Source organism: Amphiura filiformis, chromosome 4 (assembly GCF_039555335.1).
Source record: "Amphiura filiformis chromosome 4, Afil_fr2py, whole genome shotgun sequence".
NCBI classification, from domain to species: domain Eukaryota; kingdom Metazoa; phylum Echinodermata; class Ophiuroidea; order Amphilepidida; family Amphiuridae; genus Amphiura; species Amphiura filiformis.
This window is the reverse complement of record NC_092631.1, coordinates 80,514,628-80,540,835: the sequence shown is the minus strand read 5'-3', so window position 1 is coordinate 80,540,835 and position 26,208 is coordinate 80,514,628. Positions and strand designations below refer to the sequence as shown.

General features: G+C 38.8%; 1 protein-coding gene across 2 annotated transcripts in view; it reads left to right on the top strand.

Annotated features, from left to right (window-relative positions):
• The window catches only part of LOC140151494 (ras-related protein Rab-32-like), a 42,547-nt gene that overhangs the window by 10,980 nt on the left and 5,359 nt on the right, over window positions 1–26,208 (top strand). The window contains exons 2-4 of one of the 2 annotated variants that reach the window (XM_072173850.1): window positions 6,181–6,263; window positions 15,439–15,564; window positions 19,544–19,622. In XM_072173850.1, coding sequence (XP_072029951.1) covers window positions 6,192–6,263; window positions 15,439–15,564; window positions 19,544–19,622 — 277 coding nt within the window. In that variant the 5' untranslated portion in view covers window positions 6,181–6,191. The remainder of the gene's footprint in view (window positions 1–6,180; window positions 6,264–15,438; window positions 15,565–19,543; window positions 19,623–26,208) is intronic. The other variant, XM_072173851.1, reaches the window with a different exon arrangement.

Below are 26,208 nucleotides of genomic sequence, written 5' to 3'. Positions count from 1 at the left end.
TTAAAAATTGTAATTCGAGGTCTGATTTGAAGTCAAAATTATTAGGAGGTGCCTTTATATATACAGGTAACACAACTTCTAAGTTCCCCCCTAATAATTTTTATAATAAGTCGAAAAATATTTTGTAAAATGTAAAATTTTAAAAAGGTATGTATAGCCCTCTTTGTTTTACCCATGTGGACCAATTTATAGCGTCACACTTCATTGCGTTCAGTCACAATGGTTAATTATGTAAGAAAAGAGGCCGTTTTAAAAGTTGCACCTGAACCCATAGCACAAGTTGTAAGTTCCCCCTAAATACTTTTTTTAAATAAATCGAAAAATATTTGATAAAATGCAAACTTGTAAAAAGACATGTGTAGCCTTATTTGTTTTACACCTATGGAACAAATTATAGCGTCACACGTCATTGCGTTCAGTCACAATGGTTCATTGTAAAAAAAAGAGCCCGTTTTAAACTGTGTTTAAAAAAGTTGCATTTGAGTCCATAGGAGTCAACTCTCAAACAATTCAGCAGGCCAGGCCTATTCATGTGTTTGTTCAACAATTTTTCCTATACCTTTTTACAGGCGCCAATCGTTGTTAATCCGTGATGAATCCATAATTTGCCAGTAGCGTATCTGTGAACGCAAGTTATTGGAAGCGCGATATCTGCGATCTGACGTCAGAAATTTGCCATACTTGGAACTTGTGTGCGCTACATGATGTTTTCATTATTTTGGAGGAAGCGGCTAAATACTGCTCTTTTATTCTGTAGTTCTTTTGCTGCTATCATCAGGAAAGCATCGATCATCTTGTGTTTAGTGACAATGACTAAACTGGTCATTCCTCATGAAATAATCGTGTGAATTAGACGACCGTTAGCTTGTTTTCATTGTTGAAAGGGATTCGATACTGTTTCGCCATTGTTCATCATCGAGTAACAACGATGCGTCTCGTAGTCTCGCGTGGTTTTATTTCGCGAGGGCAGCTAAAGCTAAAGCTGTCCTCGTGAAGTAAACCACATAAGCAACTGAGACGCACCGCTGATAATCGATGATGAACAACGGTGACACATGATTGAATCCCTAATACAGAAAACCTGACTGCTATGGGCTCAGGTGCAACTTTTAAAACGGCCTCTTTTCTTACATAATTGACCATTGTGACTGAGCACTTAATGATGTGTGGCGCTATAAATTGGTCCACAGGGGTAAAACAAACAGGGCTATACATATCTTTTTACATTTTTACATTTCGTAAAATATTTTTCGACTTATTTTCAAAAGTATTAGGGGGAACTTAGAAGTTGTGTTACCTGTATAGTGGCCAATATATGTAGTATACCAATGGGTACCAGGCAGTCCTGGTTCCTGAGGTGCACTAGATACACTTAGTGAAATTTTAAAATGTATCAGCTTTTTACCCAGCCTGGGTAATATGTGTAATGATTTCGGGAAGGGGAGAAATACTTTTCTGACTGATCAACCTTGCCCCTGGGAAAATATTATAGACAGCCCTAGATTTTCTCAAAAAAAAAAAAAAAAAGTTCATGTACCCTTACTGAATTCACTTTTTAAACTGCATACTTTTTTTTTCAGTCAGTCACTAGGTAAAAGAAAACAACTCACACATTATGTTTCTTATATGGATGAGGGTTCCATTGGGGTCATGTTCTCACCTAGTGACCTTTGAAATTAGGATAACAAGCCAAGTTTAAAGTCTATGTCAACATCAACAAACACAGATAACACAACAATTTGTGATTTTAATCCTCTCAATCATGTATACAGTGAATTAATTATCAACAAATTGTTTTAAAAGATCTGCAAACTTGCATTGCATGACGTACGGTATCTGTGTTGTACCGGTACACCAACTATATTGGATTTGTCAAGACCAAATGAAAATCTTACGTTTTTCTGCAGTGACAGTTTTGCCAGAAATCTAATGGCTTTCTCAAAGCCATCAATTTTGTTGTTGTTGTTATTGTACACTATAGGACCTAGAATCACATTCTCATCAGTATAAAATTCGAAAATAGTCTGCAAACATTACAAAGAGAGATCACTTCTTAGCAAATAAAGATCACGCTTTTAGAGGATAAAATCAAGTTATGTAGATCAGGTTATAGGGTGATCAAATATTATAAGAAACAATTGAACATTGGGATGGAAATGTACACCCACCCACCATCCAGTGGTGTCTTAATTTGCACCAGGCGCACAAAATTTGAAAATCACTACATGTTGGCACTGGTATTTCACAAATTAATGCATAAAAATGCAATTGGTCATAATTTAGCCCAGAAAGGAAGACATTTTAGGAAGTGCCACTTTGCTTGTTGTCAAAAACTAGTGCAATTAATAATACGAGTACATGTACATAGCAGAACTTTTATATTGTTTCCCTGATGTTTTTTATGTATGATGTATGGTGCCGTTGATGTTGACTAGATATATACTTTGTACACGGCGTTGTGTACACATACGTACCAGAATTTGTGAAGTAGTCTTCTGTGAAGTGTACGTGCTGAGGTCTCCCTGTATTCTTCTGTACATGTAAAGTGTGCTGAGGCATTCTTCTGTAAAGTGTGCTGAGGTCTCCCTGTATTCTTCTGTAAAGTGTGCCGAGGCTTGTGGATCAACGTCTCTAGGTGTTGTGCCTGTGCGTAGCGCAAGTAAATCACTGCGCTTTTTTTTTTTTTTTGGTGATTCTTGCCTGCGTTATATTCTGTCCCGCGGTTCTGAGTTTGATGTTTACCATCAAAACAATTGAAAAATACAAGAAACTACAATTGCAATCTCATGGTGTAAAACAGTTACATTACAAGTTAAGTGCTGCACACCTGAAGATTTGTAATTTTGGTCTGATCTGTTAATAATAATAAGGCCAAGTAAAATAAAAAACATGTTTCACGTCCGGATTTTTGAAAAAAAGGAGGAGGAGGGGGCTTTTTATTTTTTATTTTTTATCTCAAAATCGGTGTAAATACCCATAATTAGAGCTGTTTTTTACACAATAATGCCTGGAAAAAGGAGGAGGCCTCTTTTTATTATTTGTTCTGAAGGTAGGCCCCCTCTAATTATCTCAAAACCTTCCAAAAGTGTTTCTTGTATATTAGCAAGGCTATAGAAAGCATCTCTACTTCCTAGACATATTTTATGAAAAGTTATAACTGAATTTCAAAAAATAAAAAAATAGTTGAAGAAACCTCCAAAAAGGAAGCGGGAGGGGACGTGAAACATGTTTATTTTTTTATTTGGCCTAATAATAAACCAATATTTCTACAGCGCAATTTGCATCACAGATGCCCCATTGCGCTTTACAACTAAAAAAGGAAAATGCACATACATAAAATATACAATATAAAATTTACCCATACAACAGATTAAAATTACAAGATTGATGACACTGGATATTAAAAACTATATCTAAAAACAACCAAAATATTGCAGCAATGATGTTTTTAAAAACAATATAATTTTTTTTAAATATAGTTGTTGTTTTTTTAACTCACTGCTCATTTACAAAATGTCATACATTGTACTTTTACACATGTATGTGGGGATAAACTTATTCTTTTTCTTCAACTTCAGAACTTTGGAAAATTTTAATATTTTTTCCCAGTAATTTTTCAATTTATCATTTTATAACATTTTTCTGCCTGTCAGGTGAATCACCAACCTGGATCATTGCAGAGAAACCCATTGAGTCACATATTTTAAAAATGGAAATTTTATGGAAGATTAATTTTTGTGCTCGACACAGGTTCTGCAAAAATAAATAGGCACAAATATTACATGTTTTTTTATATGCATGGCTATGTACAAAAGCCCATTACAAATTAACAACCAAAGTACGTAGTTCAAAATTAGCAAAGCAAGGAAAATGTACACAGGTAAACAAAGATAATTAAAATAAAGTGTCAACTTGTAACAAAAAATAAAACTTGTCAACAATATAACATCATCATAAATTCAATTTTTAATTTTTCACTCTTAGAAAATGCTCAACTGGTGACACACTAAACCAGGGATAAGTTCAAGGTGATTTAAAGTAACAACAAAACAAAGTCATGTGACTGATTACAAATATTCTCATGTTTTGGTAACCATGGTAACATACAGTTTCCTGTTGAACACCGGTTGCACAGGAGTGTAATGAACTCCCATTCCTTCCCAGGAAGATTGTGATCCCCATCACTCGGTTATTAAAGCAGGATATGCTGGAAATACATGTTTCTAAATTCAATTTTTTAAATGAAATGAAATTAAAATGAAAGATAAAATCTGAAATTTACAAAACTTTTGATCCAAACACAAGGAAATAATTCTTACCTCTGGATTTTCAGATGGTACTCCATCTTTCATGAGTGAGTGAGTGACTGTATCAGGTCATGATCTTTTTGACCTTTGACCTGATAACAGACTTGTAGTTGTAAACTCCTAGAAGTTTGAACCGACCCATGTCTTTGTTGAGAGATACTTGGTTAGCTTTTTTTGTGAACAGCTTCTTTGACTCCATGTTGGAACCACCTGTAGACTTTTTTTAAAATCCGGACGAGATCGAAACACATTATTTATTTTACTTGGCCTAAATGTACCCGTAGGTGTGATCAAGCAAAATCAGTCTTGAAGTCAAGCATATTCAATTTTCATTTTTCTACTTTGATGTATTTCATAAAGCAAAGCTACATTTTGCAGAAAACCCCATTGAAATTGGACAAATTGTTCCACAGACATGAGCAATTGAAGGTTTCCAATTTCCCCACAATACATGTACATGTAGGATAGGAAAGAGTATACACAAATATTGAATGTTTATGATTTTAATGGAAAAAATTCCATGAGGTGAAATATGGACTGTTCCATGCTGAGTTGAATGGAACAGTTCATATTTCACCATTCAAATGGAAATGTTCTTTCCATTGAACGAATAAAAACATTCAATTTTTGTTTTATATAACTTACATACATATTTAAGTTCCCTTTCTTCCACTTAATTTTATAAATCACCAGGAAAACAAAATAAATTAAAAATTATCTAAAAGTATATTAATTTTAGAAGCAACACCCGTACCTATAATTGGCGAGTCGAGGTGGAAACCTCACGCTATACACTCGTGCATCTGTCAGCGTTGCTATGGTAGATCCGCGTCAGTGCAATGGAAAAATGACTATTGCACGGGCGCTGAGTCAATAGTCCTTTTCCAGCTGGCCGCTAAAAATAGCAGAAATAATCAATAGTAATTGGCCAATCAAATGACAAGAAACTTTGTATGCGTTATATAAAAGAAATTATTCCCTTTGTTTGACTATATCTCAAAATCAATATTTCCGACTTCCGACTGATTTTGCTTGATCACATCACATTGTACGTAGCCACAGTCTGTGGCCTAGATTCATGTCAATATCAAGCGCAGCATGTGGTGCTGACGCAACCTCTCTGGATAGTATATTAAGGTAACAGAACTGGAAAAATATTGGTTGCTACGGAACCTCTCTGGATAGTACAAAAAAATGTAGGCCTATATACTACAACTACGACAAGCGCAGCAGTGTCACCGAAATGCTACAAGACCTGGACTGGCCGCTACTTGCTACCAGGCGGAAGATATCTCGTCTAAGTCTATTCCAGAAAGCACATGAAGGTTACCAAGCCGTCCCAGTTCGAACCCTACTGCACCCGGTAACGCGCTTCACCCGCAATTCGCACAGCAAGTCATTTATTCAACCACAACCATCCAAGGACTGCTACAAATATTCCTTCATACCACAATCCGTTACGGAGTGGAACTCACTACCAGATTAGACACAATATATCTGACCCAATCGCATTCAAAGCTCAGCTACAGCAGCTGTTCAAGTAATAAAGCTACAAAAAGCACACACACTGCAACCGGTTCACTTTTCCCCACTTGGGGTGTTGAACTGTATAAAACCAGAAACAGAACAGAACCAGAAAGCAAAAGAGCATGAAAGTAGAACTACATTGTATGGTGAGCTCTGTAAGCATGCATTGTGTTTGTTTGTCAACCAGGTGAATAATATTAGAAGTTTGCCTTCTTTTTCTGACATTAGTTGCCTTCTCAAAATAGCTTGGAATGGCCTTCATTTTTGATGCACTGCTTGTGGTTAGGTGCCTGGTTAAACTTTTTAAAATAAAAATATCAATTTTTTAAATCAATTGCCATTACAGATAGTGCACAGATGCAGGGTCTATCAGATAAAAGTGATCCTAATGCCACATTTTGGTATGTTCCAGTAATCACAAGAACGCAGGTAAAAATTTGGAGCTGTTGTGCATGTTGATATGTCAAGCATGCGTACATGTATGGCTGGTTATGATGGCAGATCTTGCAAATAATGGTTTTACTTATGAAGATTTATAACACTTTTTTTTGGAAAATACAATACCCCTGGGGTGTGTAATGGAGCAGCAGCAAATACAATGTACAGTAATTCTGAAAACTATTTGTAGTTGTACATCACTTTCCACAACATACATGTTCCTTCTTTACTCTACTTAGCATGTACATGTGTAGTGCCAGGTTCAAGCATGAGGTTCGATTCAGACTCGGCTGCGATAACCCTACTTAGCATGTGTAGTGCCAGGTTCAAGCATGAGGTCCGATTCAGACTCGGCTGCGATAACCCTACTTAGCATGTGTAGTGCCAGGTTCAAGCATGAGGTTCGATTCAGACTCGGCTGCGATAACCCTACTTAGCATGTGTAGTGCCAGGTTAAAGCATGAGGTCCGATTCAGACTCGGCTGCGATTACCCTACTTAGCATGTGTACTACCAGGTTAAAGCATGATTCAGACTCGGCTGCGATTACCCTACTTAGCATGTGTACTACCAGGTTAAAGCATGAGGTCCGATTCAGACTCGGCTGCGATAACCCTACTTAGCATGTGTAGTGCCAGGTTAAAGCATGAGGTCCGATTCAGACTCGGCTGCGATTACCCTACTTAGCATGTGTACTACCAGCGCCACTATAGTTACTATGTGGTAATTACGTCACGACAATCATGCACTAACCTTGCCATGCAGAGCAACTTGCAGAATGGAGAATAGCAGGTAGCAACAGTAGCTAGAAGGAGCCTGTCTCCCAACAACACTATTGAAGCCTGTCAACTTGTACAGGGCTGAATCACAACTGGCGTGGCCACTTTTCTTCTTGATTTCTTCTTCCCTTGTCTTGTCTTGAGTTCATCATGGTGACCATGATAAAAGTTAATGAAGAACTAACGCGATAACAGTTCAGAATAAATTAATTCATAACACGATGGAAACTTCCAATTGTCAAATTCAAAAGTCAAAAATAACGCAATCAGCAGAACACAACTGTGTGTAAAGTACTGGAACACTTCAAAGGGTAAAATATTTACAAGATGACTCTCATACTCATAGAGTTCAAATAATTGCTGTGGACTGCTTTAATAATCCACCACAAAGTCCTGGAGGTGTGGTGGTGGCTTGCGGTGACGCTCAGAACGTCTGGGGCCATTGATTGCAAGACCGGTATCTGTTGGCGTTGAAGGAGGATCAGCATCGACTAAAGTTGTTGAAGGACTATCTGCTGATGCTATGGGAGGACTCTGGGAATGAAGCTCATGCATGTCTGTGCTAGACTCTGCAGGCTGAATGCTCTGCTCGCTGTTTATATCATTAGATGCAGGGGTAGAAAGCTCAAGTGGGATGAGAGGAGGAACCGGTGGCTGTGGACTCTTGTCCACAGGGTCATCATCATCGCTACCAGTACCATATGAATAAAGGCGACCTGGTCGAGGATGTGGTGTGTGCTCTTGCTGATATGGAACTGTGTAGCATTCAGACTTCTTAACGCGATATGAGGCATTCCTTAACTGTGAGCCTATGAACTTGCGCACATTACACCAGGTACTGTCAACTGAAGTAACCAAATACCGATTTCTGGCACATGATTTATCATGGTCAGTTTTAAGGTACACAAGATCACCAACATCAATTGGTGAGGAAACGACAGGCTGTTTGTGGGGAGTCTTCGAGCGCTCGCTGTATGGGTGATTAGACTTGCGGAGCTGATGTTGTGACTGAATGAGCTGCTGGTCACAAATGGGGATTTGTTGATTGCTGAACTGATCACGTTGGTACCACATCTCTCGTGCAGAAAGACCATGTGACCTAATGCGGGCATTTAAGTTGGCAGTGGCGATTGAAAGGGTGAGGTCCGTTATGGGGCCACCCAATGGGTCGAGGCGAATCAACTCATCTTCTAGTTCCCGAATAGCCTTCTCAGCAACTGGGTTTTATTGACATTCTTGATGCGGCCTATCTCAATGGTCAGTCGGTGCTGTTTGAGGAGATTGTCCTGAGCAAGGCGTACAAAGCCAGGGGCCGGATTCAGCGAATAACAGCTGGGGACCATCTAGTGGGCGCAGTTCAATGCACAGGCGAATTAAAGCACCCCGGAGAGTGTCATGGCGTTCATTATCAATAATACAAGGCGTGGTGAAAGATGTGGAGGTTTCACGGAGTACAAGGATGCACTGACGACTGCGTCGTATGACATCAGCAGCGAAGGATACACCAACAGTTTCTGGAGGGTCACCTGTCGACTGGGTCAGGAGTGACTGGGGTATGTTGCTGAGGGATGCACAATGGTGACAGCCTGATGTGACTTGGTCAATGGTTTTATCCAGATCCAGGGCATAAAAGTGGCGCTGTGTGACTGAGCGAAGTTGGTGTCGTGTGGGATGATCAAGTTGAATATGAAGTGCTGTTAATAAGCCACTGAGAACTTGGCGGGGGACAATGATGCACTCACGCGTAGGTGACAATGGCTGATCACGGTGAACAACTAGTAAACCATCCTTGGCGACTGAAGCTACCTGAAGATATCGTTTGACATCTTTCACATTGGTTGCTTTCTTAGACGGTCTTGTGCCCTGTGTGAGATGTGCATGACATCGTCGCATATCGAGCACTCCTGCTGGATATTTGTCCAGGCTGGTCTACTGGTAAGCGGAGGCGGGCATGTCCAGACATAATGTCTTGGGTAGATATACAGAGAACTGTGGATTCTTCCTCTCGTTTCACAAAGTTACAGATCTGACACACTGGTTCGGTGCAATCAGGGGCATTGCGGCTTGCAAAATCGGAGGGAATGTTGGCAGACCCAGCAAGGTGGCGTACAGATGCTTGATAGCGACTGACGGTAGACAGAAATGTTGAAACCCGTGGGCTTGTGGAGAATTCTCCACGACAAAGCTTCCCGTAGGCTTGAACACATGGTTTGCTGTCTGTGAGGATACACGCATGGTGATGAGACTGAATGAGCAAAGGGCTGAAGTGCTTGGTAGAGGCTGCTATTGAAAGGGCTTCAACTTCACAGGGTAGCCATGTAGGTTGACGACCACAAAGCTTGGCACTGAAGAATCCAGCGAGGAGTGGTTTATCATTGCGAGTAACATACAGAGTTGATCCAATACTGTGTTTCTTGACAGAACCATCTGTAACAATCCACAATTGGTCATCTGGGCGTGGAAGGGTGATGGTATGGGATGAGGTGAGAGCTGTCTGGGCAGTTCTGAAAGCTGTATTGAGTTCATCTGTCCATGGTATCTTGTCCTTTGACTGGAGACCAGCGATGGCATTATCAAGTGGGCTGAGGAGCTGGGTACAGTTGGGGATCACACGAGCCAGTACTTTAAAAGCACCTATGAAGGATCGAAGACCACGTACATTGCTTGGAGTGGAACATGTGCTGAGGGTCGCAACTTTGTGGGGACTAGCCCGAAGAGTGCCACTGGACCATATCCACCCCAGGATCATCGTACTTTTAGGACAAATGATAGTCTTGGAGGCAGAAAGACGGAGGCTGCATTTGTACAGGGCATGGAGTACAAGGCTCCCGCTGGACGCGAATTCTTGCGTCCAGACGCATTTTTGCATTGCTGGACGCAATGATCAACAAATTTCTTCAACCCGTTGTGTCCAGTCGGACGCAAGTTGATTCAGCCCAAAAATTAGTGATTATAAGCTTACCAACTTCATCATCATAAAAATCGTGAAAATTACGTTGACTGATCACTCCTAATTCTCCTAATAAAGCTTAATTAATATTCATAACCAATGGACCAATCAGTAAACGAGTTCTTGACCTAACCACTCCCATTTTGCAACACTTCCGGGTCGAGGTCACCAGTCAATGAATGAGAATTCTTACGGCAGTAAGACGTGATAAGCTTTTGAAAATACAACTTTCTAAACTATCGTACATTGTCAGCAAGTTTGCATTCACGTAATTTGTTATTGACAATAATATTTACACAAATCTTTAAAATCTCATCAGGAATCTGAAAGGAAATTGTCAAATATTTGCATCAAACTGCGACGTAATGCGATGCAATACCGGGAATCGGGTGTTTTGTAAAATTGTATTCCCTGTTGCCCAACACATAAAACATACATGTACGGACGCACAAAAATTTTGTGGGACGCACATTCCCGACCAGGTTTTACAGTTGTGCGTCCTATCGGACGCAGAGTTTTTGAAGGCTAGCGGGAGCCTTGATGGAGTACTAACCGCCAGTTATGGAGTAGCTCTTCGACTGTGTTGCCTCCACAGTACAGGTCGTCGGCGAGCTTGGTAACAACTCCCTTTTCAAGAAGATCACCAAGTACACGACACATGAGCTCTTCCAGTGCCGTTTCCGAACCAGGCATTCCCATAGCTGATCTGGTGTACACACGTATTCAGCGGTAGGGTGTAGCTACCCGCAGTACTTCATTGATGCCCGAGACAAAGGGATCTGATAGAATGCACTTGTGAGGTCAGTTGCAATGAGATACCTCCATCTCGCAATGTTGCGGAGAGTAGAGTCGACGTCTGGCATGAGAGATGGCTGCGGCTTGCTATAACAGCCAACCTCTGCAAAAGCGGTTACCAGCCGAAAACCGCCGCTGGGTTTCTTTATTAAGAATGAGGGGTTGAGGTACTCCACCGTTACGCCGATGTCCTCTGGACGAGCAAACACACCTTGTTTCTCCAGGTCGTCAAATTTGTGTTGGAGTGCTTGGAGCTTGTCCGGTGCATACTGTGGGAGTCTACCCTTTCGCTGTGGTGGCTGGACCCGGCCCCATATTGACAACAGCTTTGAAGGGACCTGCTGAGCCATTGTAGCCAGGAAATAAAGGATTGAAGACCTCATAATACTCCTCTAAAAGGGTGCGGAACTTCATCTGATCTTGAACTGAGTGTGTTGTCCGGATCCACCGAGACAGATACAGAAAAAGGCTGAGTTGGTTGGATCTTTGTAGCACCACTTTGTCTTACAGGTAGGGTTTCTCTGGCTTCTGGGATGTAAACGGAACGGATTTGACCAAAGTGTTCTTGGCGTTTGAGGGTTAGGGGCTCATTGGTGAGATTAGGGACACGGATTTTCCCTGCAATGCTTTGCACTATAGTAGGATTGGGCCATATCCGGTTTGCTGCGAGGGTCTTGGCAATGTGGGTGTCGGTGCGTGGCTCCAGGGCATAGGTACAGTCATGAGGTGACACTTCTTGTGGTAGCTCAATCTCAACAAAGTCACCTGGCCAAATGGTTGTGGTTCCTGAAGGGGCTCGTAACACATGGGCACGTCGCACACTCTGGTGATTAGGCTTGTCAGTAGTGAGCCGAGATCCATATAACCATGTAGTTCCATCGGCGAGAATGATCTCGTGTTTAGCAGGTCTGATTGTGATGTCATTAACCTCCATGAAAGGAATGCCAGCCAATACATCAACATCTAAGTTCTCAACTACCAAACCCTCAAAATGGAAGTCATGTCCATCCCAGTGAAGGTCACGGTAGTTTCACCAACAACACTTAACGGTGACGAGCCATCAGCTTGGTGTGCCGATTGAGTGCTTTTACGAATGTTGGCGTTCAAGGATTTTGTTGTACTTTCACGAATGAGGTTGCCCTCTGCTCCACTATCAAGTGTAACTCTGACTGAATGATGCTTGTGGAAGGCATTAAAGTATGGTGACTGGCGAACTTGGACACGATGTGTAGTTGGTATTTCTGAGAGTGGTTGATCTTGTATGTTTTGTTCCACGTACGCACATGTGACATCGGAGGCTTCTTCTTCATCATCTTCAAAAATGTTGGCTACTTGGCGGGCACGTAAGATAAACTTTTTATCTTTGTCAGGTAGATAAGAGCACTTTCGCTAAGGAAGTGTTGGTACTCCGGCGTCCAACCTGTTTGCATATGGGGCATGTCTTAGTTGGTCTTGGTCGTTGGGGTGCTGTGCGTGATCTTCCGCCAAAGGCGCCCTGGCGGGAAACTGTTGAGGACGGGTACTGTAGCGCATTGATCTTGCATTCTCTGATGTCTGTAATTCGTCAAGAAGGGAGTCCAGGGCTTGAGATATCTCTGGTTTGATTGAGGCCAAAGTTCTTGAACGGAGTTCGGTACCGTAGCGTTGTTTCACCAAACGAGGCAGATCATTGTGGATTAAACGTAGCCATGTAAGCACGATAAAGTTCTCCAAGGATGGGGTAAGCTCTTCATCCTCGTCAATAGCCTGACCATGGTGTGTTATCCCTCCATCTGGTACAAGTAGGTTGTCCTCCACAAAGGCCATGAGCCGCTGATAGAGATCTTCATGACGCTTATTTGGTTCTAGCTGTATGGTGGTGAAGTCAAGAAAGTGACCCCCGGTGCTTTGAAAACCGTAGTGCAGTCTAATTGTCTGCCAAATATTGTTTAATGATTTGGAGTTTTTGATGATGGTGTTACGCGCGATGATTGGGCAATAATTAGCGATTTGTCCTAGCATGAGATCCAGGGTGGCACACTTCTGTTGCGCTGTTTTCCGTAACGGTGCGTCAACATCTTCTCCATCATCTATCATGCCACGTTGGGGGGCTGTTTTAGTCTTGTTGCCCCACTGTAGTCCTTCAGTAAGGTAGGGGGTGAAGTTTTGATCTAGGGACAATGTGTACAGTAAGTTCTGTTTCCAATTCTCAAAGGAGTTTACTGTCTCAATCTTTGTGAGACTCCACTGTTTGGGGGGCACGATTAGTAGCCATATTGTAAGACTGGTGAGGGCTCTGCAATAAACCAAGGCAGTGTTATGACAGTTCAATACTAACTGACTGATTGTCCACTGGGAAGTGTGTGACTTGACATGTGATGTAAGCTTAACTGTAGAAAGTATGCTTAAGCTTAAATTTAGGTAAGCTTAAATTCAGATAGTTCCAGACAGTGTCACAGGGTGCTAGGATGCAGTAGAGTAGGTTTCACAGGTGCGTGGAATCCTTTTCCAGTGCTGCCACCACGCCACTATAGTTACTATGTGGTAATTACGTCACGACAATCATGCACTAACCTTGCCATGCAGAGCAACTTGCAGAATGGAGAATAGCAGGTAGCAACAGTAGCTAGAAGGAGCCTGTCTCCCAACAACACTATTGAAGCCTGTCAACTTGTACAGGGCTGAATCACAACTGGCGCAGGTTAAAGCATGAGGTCCGATTCAGACTCGGCTGCGATTACCCTACTTAGCATGTGTAGTGCCAGGTTAAAGCATGAGGTCCGATTCAGACTCGGCTGCGATGAAATCTGAGCCAGGTTTTTACAAGCTTGGCGGTGAAAATTCTCATCACGTGGTAGAATTTTCGGCGGCAATGAGAGTTAGAACTTTGTTCAACTTTCTTCTCTCTCTCATTGCGATATTGTGGACATCTACTCTTGTGATTGGCTGCCGGAAAATCATAATCGGCAGAATTACCATAAAAGGAGGCCGAGATATCACAATATATCATATTGCAGTACATTAAATTTCATCGCGCAATGCTGCAATGCTTTTTTACACCGCAGATGGTCTGAAGCGGACTAAATTCTAAATTATTTGATTAAACCTATATTCAACAATTATGTCGACGTCCTGTATTCAAAAGTTGACATTGTGTCACACTTATTATAATGAATTTTGGTATAGCTGATTAGCTCATTCAATGAGTCTTCAAGCCTGCATGCACTTGTTTTCACCTACAAACGTGGACTTTGAGTCCACACTTATGTAGTGAAAAACCAGAAACTGCGAAACGTGGACGTCCACGGTCGTAGGACAGCGGCAGAGGGTGCTACAGCATAACTTTGCATATGAGGTAGGGTCCTCTATGGTAGGTGTAATACCAGGACCACGGTTAGCGGTGAAATATCAAAGAAGTCCACGTTTGGATTATGATATGTCTGCATGTGTGGGTCCACGGTTTCACTGTTTTAAACAACCACACACACTCAAAAAGGGTCCATGGTTGTCGGTGAAGGCGAGTAGGGGTGTGTGCATGTGTCCTCCTGAGATTGGTGATGAGTTTGAGATATCTTTCATGGCAGTTTCTTCAGATTTACTCAGTCCTGTAGCCAGATTTTAAATATACTGATATCAACTGATGTCTTGATGATATTACAGCCAGAGCAAGAACCGCTCCCATCAGAAAAGCATGTGGTCACTGCAGAGGATGTGGTGTATTTTGTGGAAGGGCATAGGGGTGAATGGTTCATCACTGGTCAGGTTTATCAAAAAAAAAAAAAGGAGTGTACAGTATTCTATTAGGAAATACAAACTGAACATGTTGGTATTTATACTAAATATTTCATTTGAATACATACATGTACATTTTGTGTAAGCAGCTCAAATTACAAAGACCTGTACTATGTACGTGTTTGACAAGCATTTCGGCATTTTGAATCTGTGCCAAGAAGAATCTGCTGGAAAATTCTAAGAATTGAGTAACATTTGAAGTTGGAAATGCAGCTGATGTAAATTGGATACCTGAGATGTAAAAAAAAAAAAAAAAGAACACATGTGAGAAACATTTTGGGGATTCGATTTCTAAGAATCTCAATGAATCAAGGTTCCTGGATACAGTTGCTGCACATCGGAAATGTATCTGGCATCCTTTATAGCATAGGGTACAAAAGCTTTTAAACATTTTGTGACGTTAACTCTTTGGGCTACATGACTGTTGAATGCATGTTTTTGAACTGTGCCACAATGCATGATGCTACAAAGTACAATGTAGTGAAGGTCTTTGGTTTGATAAACCCTTTAGTGCACATCCTGCTAAGGTTAATGTGTGTTAAACATTAATTTATGCACAAACCTGAAACAGACCAGCTGAAGACATCAAACATTGACATATGATCAAACATGGACTTAATCTATTCAATGAGTTTCCATGCTTCAAAGTATGATTTATGTGCCTCTAAAAGGACTAATCACTCTATGTCTAAATCATCGTTTGGATATGCTGATGATCAACAGAAAATAAGAAGAAACAAGGTGGGCAAAATTTCTGTAAACATACATGCATGTACATGTAACTCATCTATAGTGACTTGATTTGAACTCAAAGCTATTCCATTCTGCTAATAACTTTGTATGCTTTTTGTGTTTTATCATTGATATTACAGACAGCTACAGGAGAGAAAAGGGAACACCTGTACAAGGTGTTAGTTATTGGTGATTTGGGTGTCGGCAAAACCAGCGTCATCAAGAGATATGTACATCAATTCTTCTCCCAGCACTACAGAGCAACGGTATCCTTTTTGGTTCATCAATATGAAATATTACACATACATGTACACTATATTGTTTAAATTGATAAATTCTGTTGGATTTTCAAATGGATTGGAGGGCTTGTGCCCCTTTGATGCTACGCCACTGCTTTGAGGGAAAGAAATACAATTTTCTTATGGAAATGTCACAATTTTTATATGGCTTTAAGGGATCTAGAATGGCGTTTATGGCGTTTCGACAGTAGTTTTTGTGGGACATGAGAGCACCTCAGGCGTATCGAATTGCATTCTGAATCTGAAGCATGTCTTTCTGATATCAAATAATTTTCATTTTTGAAATTCACGATATAATACAAATTTTATGACAAATTATTAAAATTTGATATTTTTCAAATTTTTGATATATAACAGTCCTCGAAATAAATTTTATAAATCTAATGATATATTCTTAAAGTGTATGTAGCTGGGAGGAAAAGCCGACGATCAATTGAAAATTTTGACCTTTTATATTGAAGATATGGATTTTTTCCCAAAAAGACCTATTTTTTTTTGGTGTTCTGGGAAAAAAAATCCATATCTTCAATCTGAAAAGATCAAAATTTTCAATTGATCGTCGGCTTTTCATCCCACCTACATAAAAGTATAAATCATCAGATTTATGAAGTTTACTTCAAGTACTGTTAAATATCAAAAATATCAATTTTTAATGATTTGCCATAAAATGTGTATTACATTGCAATTTCAAAAAATCAAAATTATTTGATATCAGAAGGACATTCTTCGTATTCAAAATGCAATTCGATATGTCTGATGTGCTCTAATGTCCCACAATAAATACTGTCCAAACGTTCATACCCTTCCTTAAGTGGAACTTTTTGCAACAAAGTTCAACAGCTGGGGTTATTATTAGCACATAAAGCTGGTTCAGTGACCATGGTACACAATCTTTGGAACCATGCTTCTGAATGTGGTACCCTTTAGGCTGATAAAAGTCAATTGTGAGTTTCCTGTTAACCCTCACTTCATTTTCTGACCTCACTTGAATTCATTATTGTGATTTTCCAAAAATAACAACATAACATGGTTATATTTGCAAACAAAATGAGCAAAGTTCGTGCATTTTTAGGGGAAAATCAAAATGAAAACATCCATTTTGCTACTGACCTGCAGCCTGTTTTTAGTATACTTACAAATCTCACTTGGGCTAAACATCCATCTTTGAGTGAGTGAGCGGTAATTAACAACACACTTGAATTTGGTCATTATATATGGAAGTCATAAAAATAAATGAAAAAGTAATACCTCACTTGTTTTCAGAAATTATATGATGGGAAACTCAAGAATGATTGTCAGTAGCCTTATGGCAGATCTGTCAAGACACCTCAAGGTCAACTTGAACAACATTTTTAGGTATCACTATCAGTTTTGATTTTCCAGATGGAAGTCAGTTGTATAACTACAGGGCAGTTGTATAACATTCAAAAAGTTTCCAGTCTTACAGTGTCACTGTATAAACTTGTGTCATACTTTTATGAGTTCCTGACATAAAATTTTGGTGTTTCCAGTATGCAACTTAAAGGTAATAATTTACAATTTTCAAAAATGCCTCCTTTGGCCTCCATGGACCAGATCATATCATATAATGACAGTGGGAGCAGCTGACGTCCAAAAAGTATGCTTGTAGCCAGAGGAGTCAGAATATACAATGCACACTCTTTACTACCTAAACTTTCTGTGAAATTGCAAAAATGTATAGTGCCTCTGAGACAAATATTGAGGAAAATTCACTTACCATGTGAAGTTGAATAGTACGTAGCAGCAGGTAGATGGTGCACACATACATCTGAATGTGATTACAGTGCATTGTAGGCCTATGTCAATGATTGCCAACATTACCCTACCGACTTGAGTATAGTCCCAACCCTTAATTGGGTGAAAAAATACCAAAATTGGGGATTGGACTAAACTTGAATAAAAAAAATCGAAAAAAAAACACCAAATTTTAATTCTATATTTCAGATTTGGAAAAGACCTGTAGAAAAAAAAACCCAACATTTTGTGTCTTCAGTAAGTTATTATTTGTGTAGATATCATAGTCTATTAATGATTTCAAAATGGATACAATGCATGCATTTGAAATCATTAGACTATATATGACATGAATAGTAACTTTATGTATTGAAGACACATTAGAGACACATGAATGACCTAACATTTAGCTTTGTCTGTAGGTCCAGGGACAAAAACTATTTCTGGAATTTTTTTTAAATTGGGGATGGGGCTTGACTCAAAGGTGGAACTATATAGGCTATAATCAATGTCAGTACAGTAATTGTGCAACAAACACAATGTGTTCAATTCCTTTTTGCCCTTTTTTTGTTAAATTTATTTTGAGCAACATGGAAAGTATCATCATACTACAGAACTTCAAGTTCAAGTTTAGTGGAATTGTTAGCATAATAGCCTACAGGCAAGATTTGTTGTTAAATGGAAGTTGGATGACATTCCCCGATATATGTGACTTGTACAAAAATGTATTGCTTAAAACCGTGTAATTGTGTCATGATATTATGAAGTAATTGAAACATTCAGGTAGATTTACCAGGAAATGATTGATTTAAATTAAGTGCTACATTGTATGCACCAGTTTTAGTTTCATTGCCAAAATATACCCATTATATTCATATGTGCATGTTCATTTGCACATCAGGATTTGTAATTATGTATGGTCATTCTCTGGAAAATCTGTACTACATGTACTGCAGTCAAGTGCTCACTATGTAGTAAAGTTACAGGAAAATTTGCTTGACATAACAAAACCTGGTTTCTCTGGTCAAAGTGCAATGCCCTTCGTTTACATATATAACTTATTTATTTTCTTATTTATTTAATAATTTATAACATGTAATATTCACACAATTTTTTACTTACTACAATATTTCTTCCTACTTGTTGGACATGATCATGTATGACAGATATGGTCATCTGCCGGGAAAGTGGATCAGATGATCATATCTGTTATACCTGACGACATCCTCCGACGAGTAGGACGAAATATTGTAGTGAGTAAAAACTTCACTTGGTTTTGTCAAATAAAAGTCCAAAATGTTTATTTACTGAACAAACCTGATGAATCTATTCAACAAAGAAAGATGTAATATTCCTTGAGTTTGAATTATGTTCACAAGGAGGTACATGTACATCCTTCCGTTTGTGCTCAGCTATCAAATCGAGGAAGCTGTCAAATTTTCAAACCATGGTTGGTGTATGCACACTAGCAATCAACGCTGTAAATAGAATTTTAACAAAGGGAATTACTTGCAATGTTTATATAAAATAGGCATGAGATTTTATTATCAAGTTGTAATTGTAGATCATCTAGTTAATTGTGACATGATCAAGGGGAATGAGTCGGGATGTCGCTAATATTGTTTTTGAGATATTGGCAAAAACAGTGTTCAAATTCTTTTGTTTTATATTGTTTTCAGCCATTGATAAATTCGTGTTCATAACTCGGTAACCAGATGTCCGATTTTGATGGGGTTTGCATCAAAATGTATACGTAGCATTTGTAAACGGCCAGAAAATTATGTAAAAAACTTGTAATTGAAAATTGCCGACATGTGACTCATTCCCCTTGATCATGTCACGATTGTGCCGACATGTGACTCATTCCCCTTGATTATGTCACAATTGTGCCGACATGTGACTCATTCCCCTTGATTATGTCACAATTGTGCCGACATGTGACTCATTCCCCTTGATTATGTCACAATTGTGCCGACATGTGACTCATTCCCCTTGATTATGTCACAATTGTGCCGACATGTGACTCATTCCCCTTGATCATGTCACAATTGTGCAGTTAAACCAAATATTTAGTTCAGGAAATCTCTTCTGTAATCCCTTGAAATTGAATCCTAAAATGTAAATATGTAACATTTGATAGTCTTGAAGAAATTGAATATGAATTTTCCTTGACAAGTTGTTTTTTACACAGATCGGTGTAGATTTTGCATTAAAAGTCATCAACTGGGATGCAGACACACTCATACGGCTACAATTATGGGACATAGCAGGTAAGCCCCCCCCCCCCCAAACACAAACATGTGGGGCTTATGTTATCCTGCAAATAGTTGTCCGGTCCTTTTTTTTTTCTTTCTTTCACTGGCTGGGCGGAAGCAAAATCATTTATTAAATCCACTGTGCAGCTCTAACGCAGTAACTGACCAGTATGGTGATAGGGTATGGTGGCCTAATGTTCTGTATAGTTTTGTGTCAATATATAATTATTGCACAAAAGTATTGTATCAAAGTTAGAAAGAATTAAAATTTATTCACCCAAATCTATATCAAACTTACAAAAGCAGAAATATTGACATACTCCCAAAGTATTACACCCTCTTTTCACAGGACTACTACTGGACTACCTTGTCAATTAGGAATTTCAGAAGTGGCTCTTATAATAGGGATAACCATCAAAATTTCATGTTGCCCCTATTGCTACAAAAGATTGTTTTCTGGATAGAACTTATCAATAGAAGTATTTTGGTGGTTAAATGATCAAAATCGGTCAAAAACTTTTCGAATTATGAATTTTCAAAGTTTCCCATTCTGACCGGTCATTGGAACGAAATAAAATGACAAGGTCCAAATATATCAATTTGGAGCAAAATTGGCATAAGTATATATTTACCTTTATATATTTCTTTATTTTAACATATATGCAAACATGAAACAAGCATATTGTGAAAGTATCAAAGGGTTTCTTATGAAATGGCACTTTACTAGTCAATGGCATCAATTATGTTTTCAAACCGACGCATTGAAATCATGCATTTAGCGAACATTTGCCAAAAATCATCCAAGATGGCCGATATGGCACAAAATCAAAATTGCACTAAGTCCAGGTAAACCCTTTTTTCACAACCAAAAATTTCGATGTTATTGGGTTTAATATGACCAATTAGTAGGTGTATGCAAATTAAATATTAAGTGTCATTGAAGGTCATTGACTCATTCACAACAATAGAGGTTATCCACTTCACTCATCATGCTCATGTGTGACTTCTAACAAAAGGTGCTGGTTCCGTAGTATTCTTCATTCAAAACAAATTCAATACATGACCTCGGAGTTACCTGCATGACTTTCGCGGGCTATTTTGAAACAGTTATGGTTGCACATTCAGGTACTTCTTTTGAAAGTTCTAAACAAGGTATAGCCAGCAGCAAGTTGTAGATGGTATGGGCCTAAATATAAGAAAACGTTTAGGGTTGAAATCAGGTGAAAAATACATCAAATGAGCACGAAACTTCACATTTATGTTCAGAAAGGTGTCTTCTTAGCATGATTCAAAAGGAGTATGGAAATTCCAAAGGGAAGCTGGTGATTTAATTTATAACTCTAGATCTACTTGTTCAATATTTTAACCTTTTTACAGAGGGTATGATAGAGGTATTACTGGCAACTCTGCCAAATTTCAGCTCAGTAGGCTACGTTTTTCACCTGAAATTATTGACATGAATATTTTGTGCCATTCTTGAGCAGTGCTGAACTCAGCCACTGGCAATTAAGCGCACTGTATGGCGATGGACCAATTTTGACTCGCACTTACAGGAAAATGAAATAAGTTATGTTGCTGTAATTTGCAAGATAGTTACAAAATATAATTGGCATTAACTTCCCCAATTTTTACAGAAAAATATTGAAAAATAAAAGAATGAAATCAATTTAGAAATGTCTGTGCAAGCAGTGCACAGTTGAGCTCCCTGCATGTCTATGGGAGTGTTCTAATCAAGTTGATGGTTCATTGGTCATCCCTACTTATAAACCCAGTCTGCAGTTAATTAATTGTGGCAATTTTGCAGTCACTCTTTATGACAATTAAAGCTATTAAATGATTATAATCATAAACAAAAGGAAATAGAAAAACTGTATTCTACAAAGTTGTAACTTCATATCATATGTATCCTTGAATATATTATTTGTATCTTAAAGTTTTCCGGGTTTTTTTTACGGATTTCCGTTTTTTCTAGATCCAGGATCCAGATTTTTCTGGGATTTTTTTAATTTACATTTCCAGAATTGGATGATGATAATTAATCATAAAAAGAACATAAAATAGCCTATTCCCCAATCCCTAGCATTCCCCAGTATGATAGTGCTTCGATCAAGCGTTCAGCTTGCTTGCTTCACTGCCACTGTTTCAGGTATATTTATTTTCAACAGCTACTTATCCCTGATTAATAATTTGATTAATCTCAGTTCAGCATCTATCCATGCAGAAAAGCAGAATTCAGTAGTTATATATTGCTGTGTGGCTGTTAATCCATTTATACAATTGTAAATAGCAAAGCCAGTGTTTACTGTGTTTGGGGTTACTTGATTCTTTGTTTATTTTTGATTTACACATTTAATCAGAGAAATCATAAAACACTTGTACCAATTGATGTGCTGCTGACTGTTATCTATGTTCATATGTATTTCATTATACTTTAATTACAATAACAAATGGCACATTACAGGTCATAACAATCCAAATAAACTTTCAATTAAACACTCAACTTTTGGCTAAGCTTTACTATACCCTACCACATTTGGCCGTCGCCGAAGCTACCCTAGTTTTAGCCCTGCTACACCGATGGCGCGAAACTCGATGATAGGATTACATTGAATGATGTATGGATTAACTCATTCAAAACAACATTGTAGTAATTTAATTAAGAATGCCACTATATAATGAAGAAGAGGAACATTAGTAAATTTTAAATTTAATTAATATTCATAATTATTGCTCTGCTTCCCATAATCAGCCAGGAATCATAAATCTGCATAATGATCAGTTTCCATTCATTAATTATCTTATTTAAAGAAGAGATAAAAAATTATTAATTAACTTAAGAACATTAAATAAAAACATTAACTTTTAACAATAGTCAGTCATTAATTATAATATTTAAGTTTTCTGATGCACACCAGGAAGGTTACCGTTGTTGCAGGGCTACAGTGACTTCGCCGTTTGATAATTAATTAATTAATTAACGTTCTTAAACAATTAACTTTTATCAATATTCAGTCATTGACTTATGCCCATGAGGAAAGGTATCGTTGCTGCAGGGCTACAGCGACATCGCCGTTTGATAATTAATGAATTAATTAACAAACAAACAAACAAACTTTATAAATATTCACCCATTAATGCGATGCATATGAGGAAGGTTATCATTGTTGCAGGGCTACAGCGACATCGCCGTGTGAACTTTCAACGACAATTTCTCAACAACCCTACTACTGATTTCCATGATTTTTGTACCAAATTTCTTCTTTTTAAAAGACCTTGCTAAGTATAAATGATAAAAATTATCATGATTATACATCGTTCATAAAACGCCCCTACCACTCACAAGCTTTACTTTACATTGACCGCGTTCTTACGTTCAATACAAATCTGAATAAAGATGGAAGATAATTACAAGTTCTGTTTCATTCACAATGTTTTGTTGAACTTGTAAAAGAAATGTCTTATGATGCTTATTGTTTCACCTAATTAGTCGGAACTGTATGAGCGATGAATGACCATTTTCTTCTTAATTAACTTTTCAGTGGTCACGGTCCTGTTTTTATATATAACAACTGCAAAGTATGAAATCGCATAAACCAGTGTATACGTCGTTCATAAAAGGCCCCAACCAGTGATACCCAGGTGCAAAAGTTCTGTTTCTTCTTAATTATTTTTTCAGTGGTCACGGTCCTGTTTTTATTTATAATAATATGGAAATTATGAAATCACAGTGTATACGTCGTTCATAAAATGCCCCAACCAGTGACAACCAGGTGCAAACTAAGTTCTGTGCATTATGCGCTTACCAATGACAACTTAATATGTGCTCTTGTCAACAAACCAGCAACTCCCCATTTCACATGTGCATCATATGTATATCGCCCAAGCATCATCATCTACAATCCAACGATCACTTGTATCAATATGCAAATATATGATTCAATACGTGCATGTTGATTAATAGGATTGGTTTTTAACAGCTTTTTAATAGTCTGGCATGGCGGCGAAGCGTAAATAAACATGCGTTGGTTAATCCTAAAACCAAGCAGGTCATTAATTTTTATTCTTTAAATAATCAAATAATTTTAAAAAAATCATTCGCGGCGTCGCTGTAGCACGGCAACAGCGGTACCTTCACCCAATGGCAAGGTATAGATTAGCGGCGTCACTGTAGCACGGTAACAGCGATACCTTCCTCCTCTTCATTACATTTATTTGCTAACATGATCAAGTCATTACAAAGTACGCAAAAAAGTCTAGCTTTGCGCCGTCGCTGTAGCACAGCAACAACGATAGCCGCGCCGTCGGTGTAGCCCAGTAAAAGGTATAGCCGCGCCGTCGCTGTAGCACGGCAACAACGATACCTTCGCGCCGTCGGTGTAGCCCAGTAAAAAGATATAGCTTCGCGCTGTCGCTGTAGCACGGCAACAGCGATACCTTCCTCCCCTACATTAATTTGGTGACATGACCAAATAAGGTATACCTCAGTGCCGTCGGTATTACCATACGGAAATAGGCATACTTTCGCGCGCCGTCAAAAAGTCTAGCCGGCGCCGTCGTTGTAGCACGGCAACAACGACACCTTCAGCGCCGTCGGTGTAGCCCATTAAAAAGGTATAGCTTCGCGCCGTCGCTGTAGCACAGCAACAGCAATACCTTCCCGCCGTTGGTGTAGCCCTGTAAAAAGGTATAGCTTCGCGCCGTCGCTGTAGCACGACAACAGCGATACCTTCGCGCCGTCGGTGTAGCCCATTAAAAGGTATAGCCCGGCGCCGTCGCTGTAGCACGGCAACAGCGATACCTTCAGCGCCGTCGGTGTAGCCCTGTAAAAAGGTCTAGTTTTTGCGCCGTCGCTGTAGCACGGCAACAACGATACCTTCCTCCACCACACTCATTTGCTAATATGGCAACTTTAACAATTAGGCCTACATAAGGTGCACCTTTGCACCGTCGGTGTATATACGGAAATAGGTCTACCTTACACGCCGTCGGTGTAGGCCCTCATAAAGGTCTAACTCGCGCTGTAGCACAGCAACAGCGATATCTTTGCGGCGTCGCTGTAGCACAGCAACAACGATACCTTCATTCACCATCACATCAATATTCAATCATGATACGTATTTACTCCATGAAATAAATGCTACTCATTCTTAATCAAACCACTCATTAACAATTAACATTCCTCTTATCAATATAACTTTAATCACTATTAACAATCATTGTTAATTACTTACAACAACCTTCTTATCCCTCACACTCATTATTATTATGTCATAATTATTAATTAACTACCATCGCCCTCTAATCCATCATAATAATTAGAATTATATAATCATTCATAACCAATTACAATCGGCCTCTTATACGTCACACTAATTATAATTATATCATGCTTATTAGCATCAGCTTTTGATGCGATCAATCATTATTACTTGAGTACATTAAAATCTATTACGCATAATTAATACTTCTAAGTCATTATAATGCAATATAGTTATTTCATTATGCTTAAATTAAATTCAGATATGACATTACTACTATCTAGAAGTAACCACAATAATTTAATCGTACTAACACTTATTACCTTGATGAATGCAAACTTCATAAAGTCAAACGCCGACATATACTTTATTAAAAACCTGGCTCATATACCACTAATCTATCCCATTAAGTAGTAATTCTCGCCGACGCGACGTCGGTGTAGTTTTACCAAAAAAGGTGCAGACTTGCGGCGCCGTCGATGTGGTAGGGTATTCTAAAGGTACTCCCAACTTTTAAGGTCAGCACCTTTTAATTAATTACCCAACAAATATTAAGAACACATATTTGACACAGTATAGTATAAAGGCCTGAACTTTGATTTCAGCCATGTGGATATTGCATAAAACTCAAACCCAGTCTGGCTAAATTCCAAAGTCTAAGATTATGTTTGTTTTATTATTGATAACATCAAGCCTCACATGGTCAACAAGGAGGTTGTTGGGGTCACATTTAGCCTACTTGTATATATAGTTATTTACATGAATTTGAATTGTTTTATGGCATTATTGCATAATCTGGTCTTCCCCCCTCCAGGGGTTTAAGAGTTGGGGCAGTCTTAGGGGCAGGCACCATTAGATTTCCAGGGGGCATGGGAGTTTTAAAAAAAAAAAAAAAAACTTCGCCCACTAGTGAGACCAAAAAAAACTTTGCCCACTAGTGAGGCGAAAAAAAAAACGCCCACTAGAGGCGACAAAAAAAAATTTACCTCACTGATGAGTACAAAAAAAATTTCCCCCACCCAACTTTGTATAAAGGTATACATTAAAATTAAAAAATAAATACTTCGGCGGTGAAAAAAATTAATCCGCCGCCTTCAGCGGCTAAAAAAAAATTCTGCCTGATCCAAACTCCCATGCCCCCCCTGAGAATCTAATGGTGCGTCCCTTAGTTTACAAGAACTATAAAATATGACTGCGGTTCTTCCCAATACAAAAGTATAGCACTGTACTATAATGAGCGAGTCTGTAAAACAATTGATGTCTTACAGGTGGAACATTTCTAGACATAAAGCCACCCTTAAACCCTATTCAATATAGGTGCAAATTAAGATGGCATTTCGTTT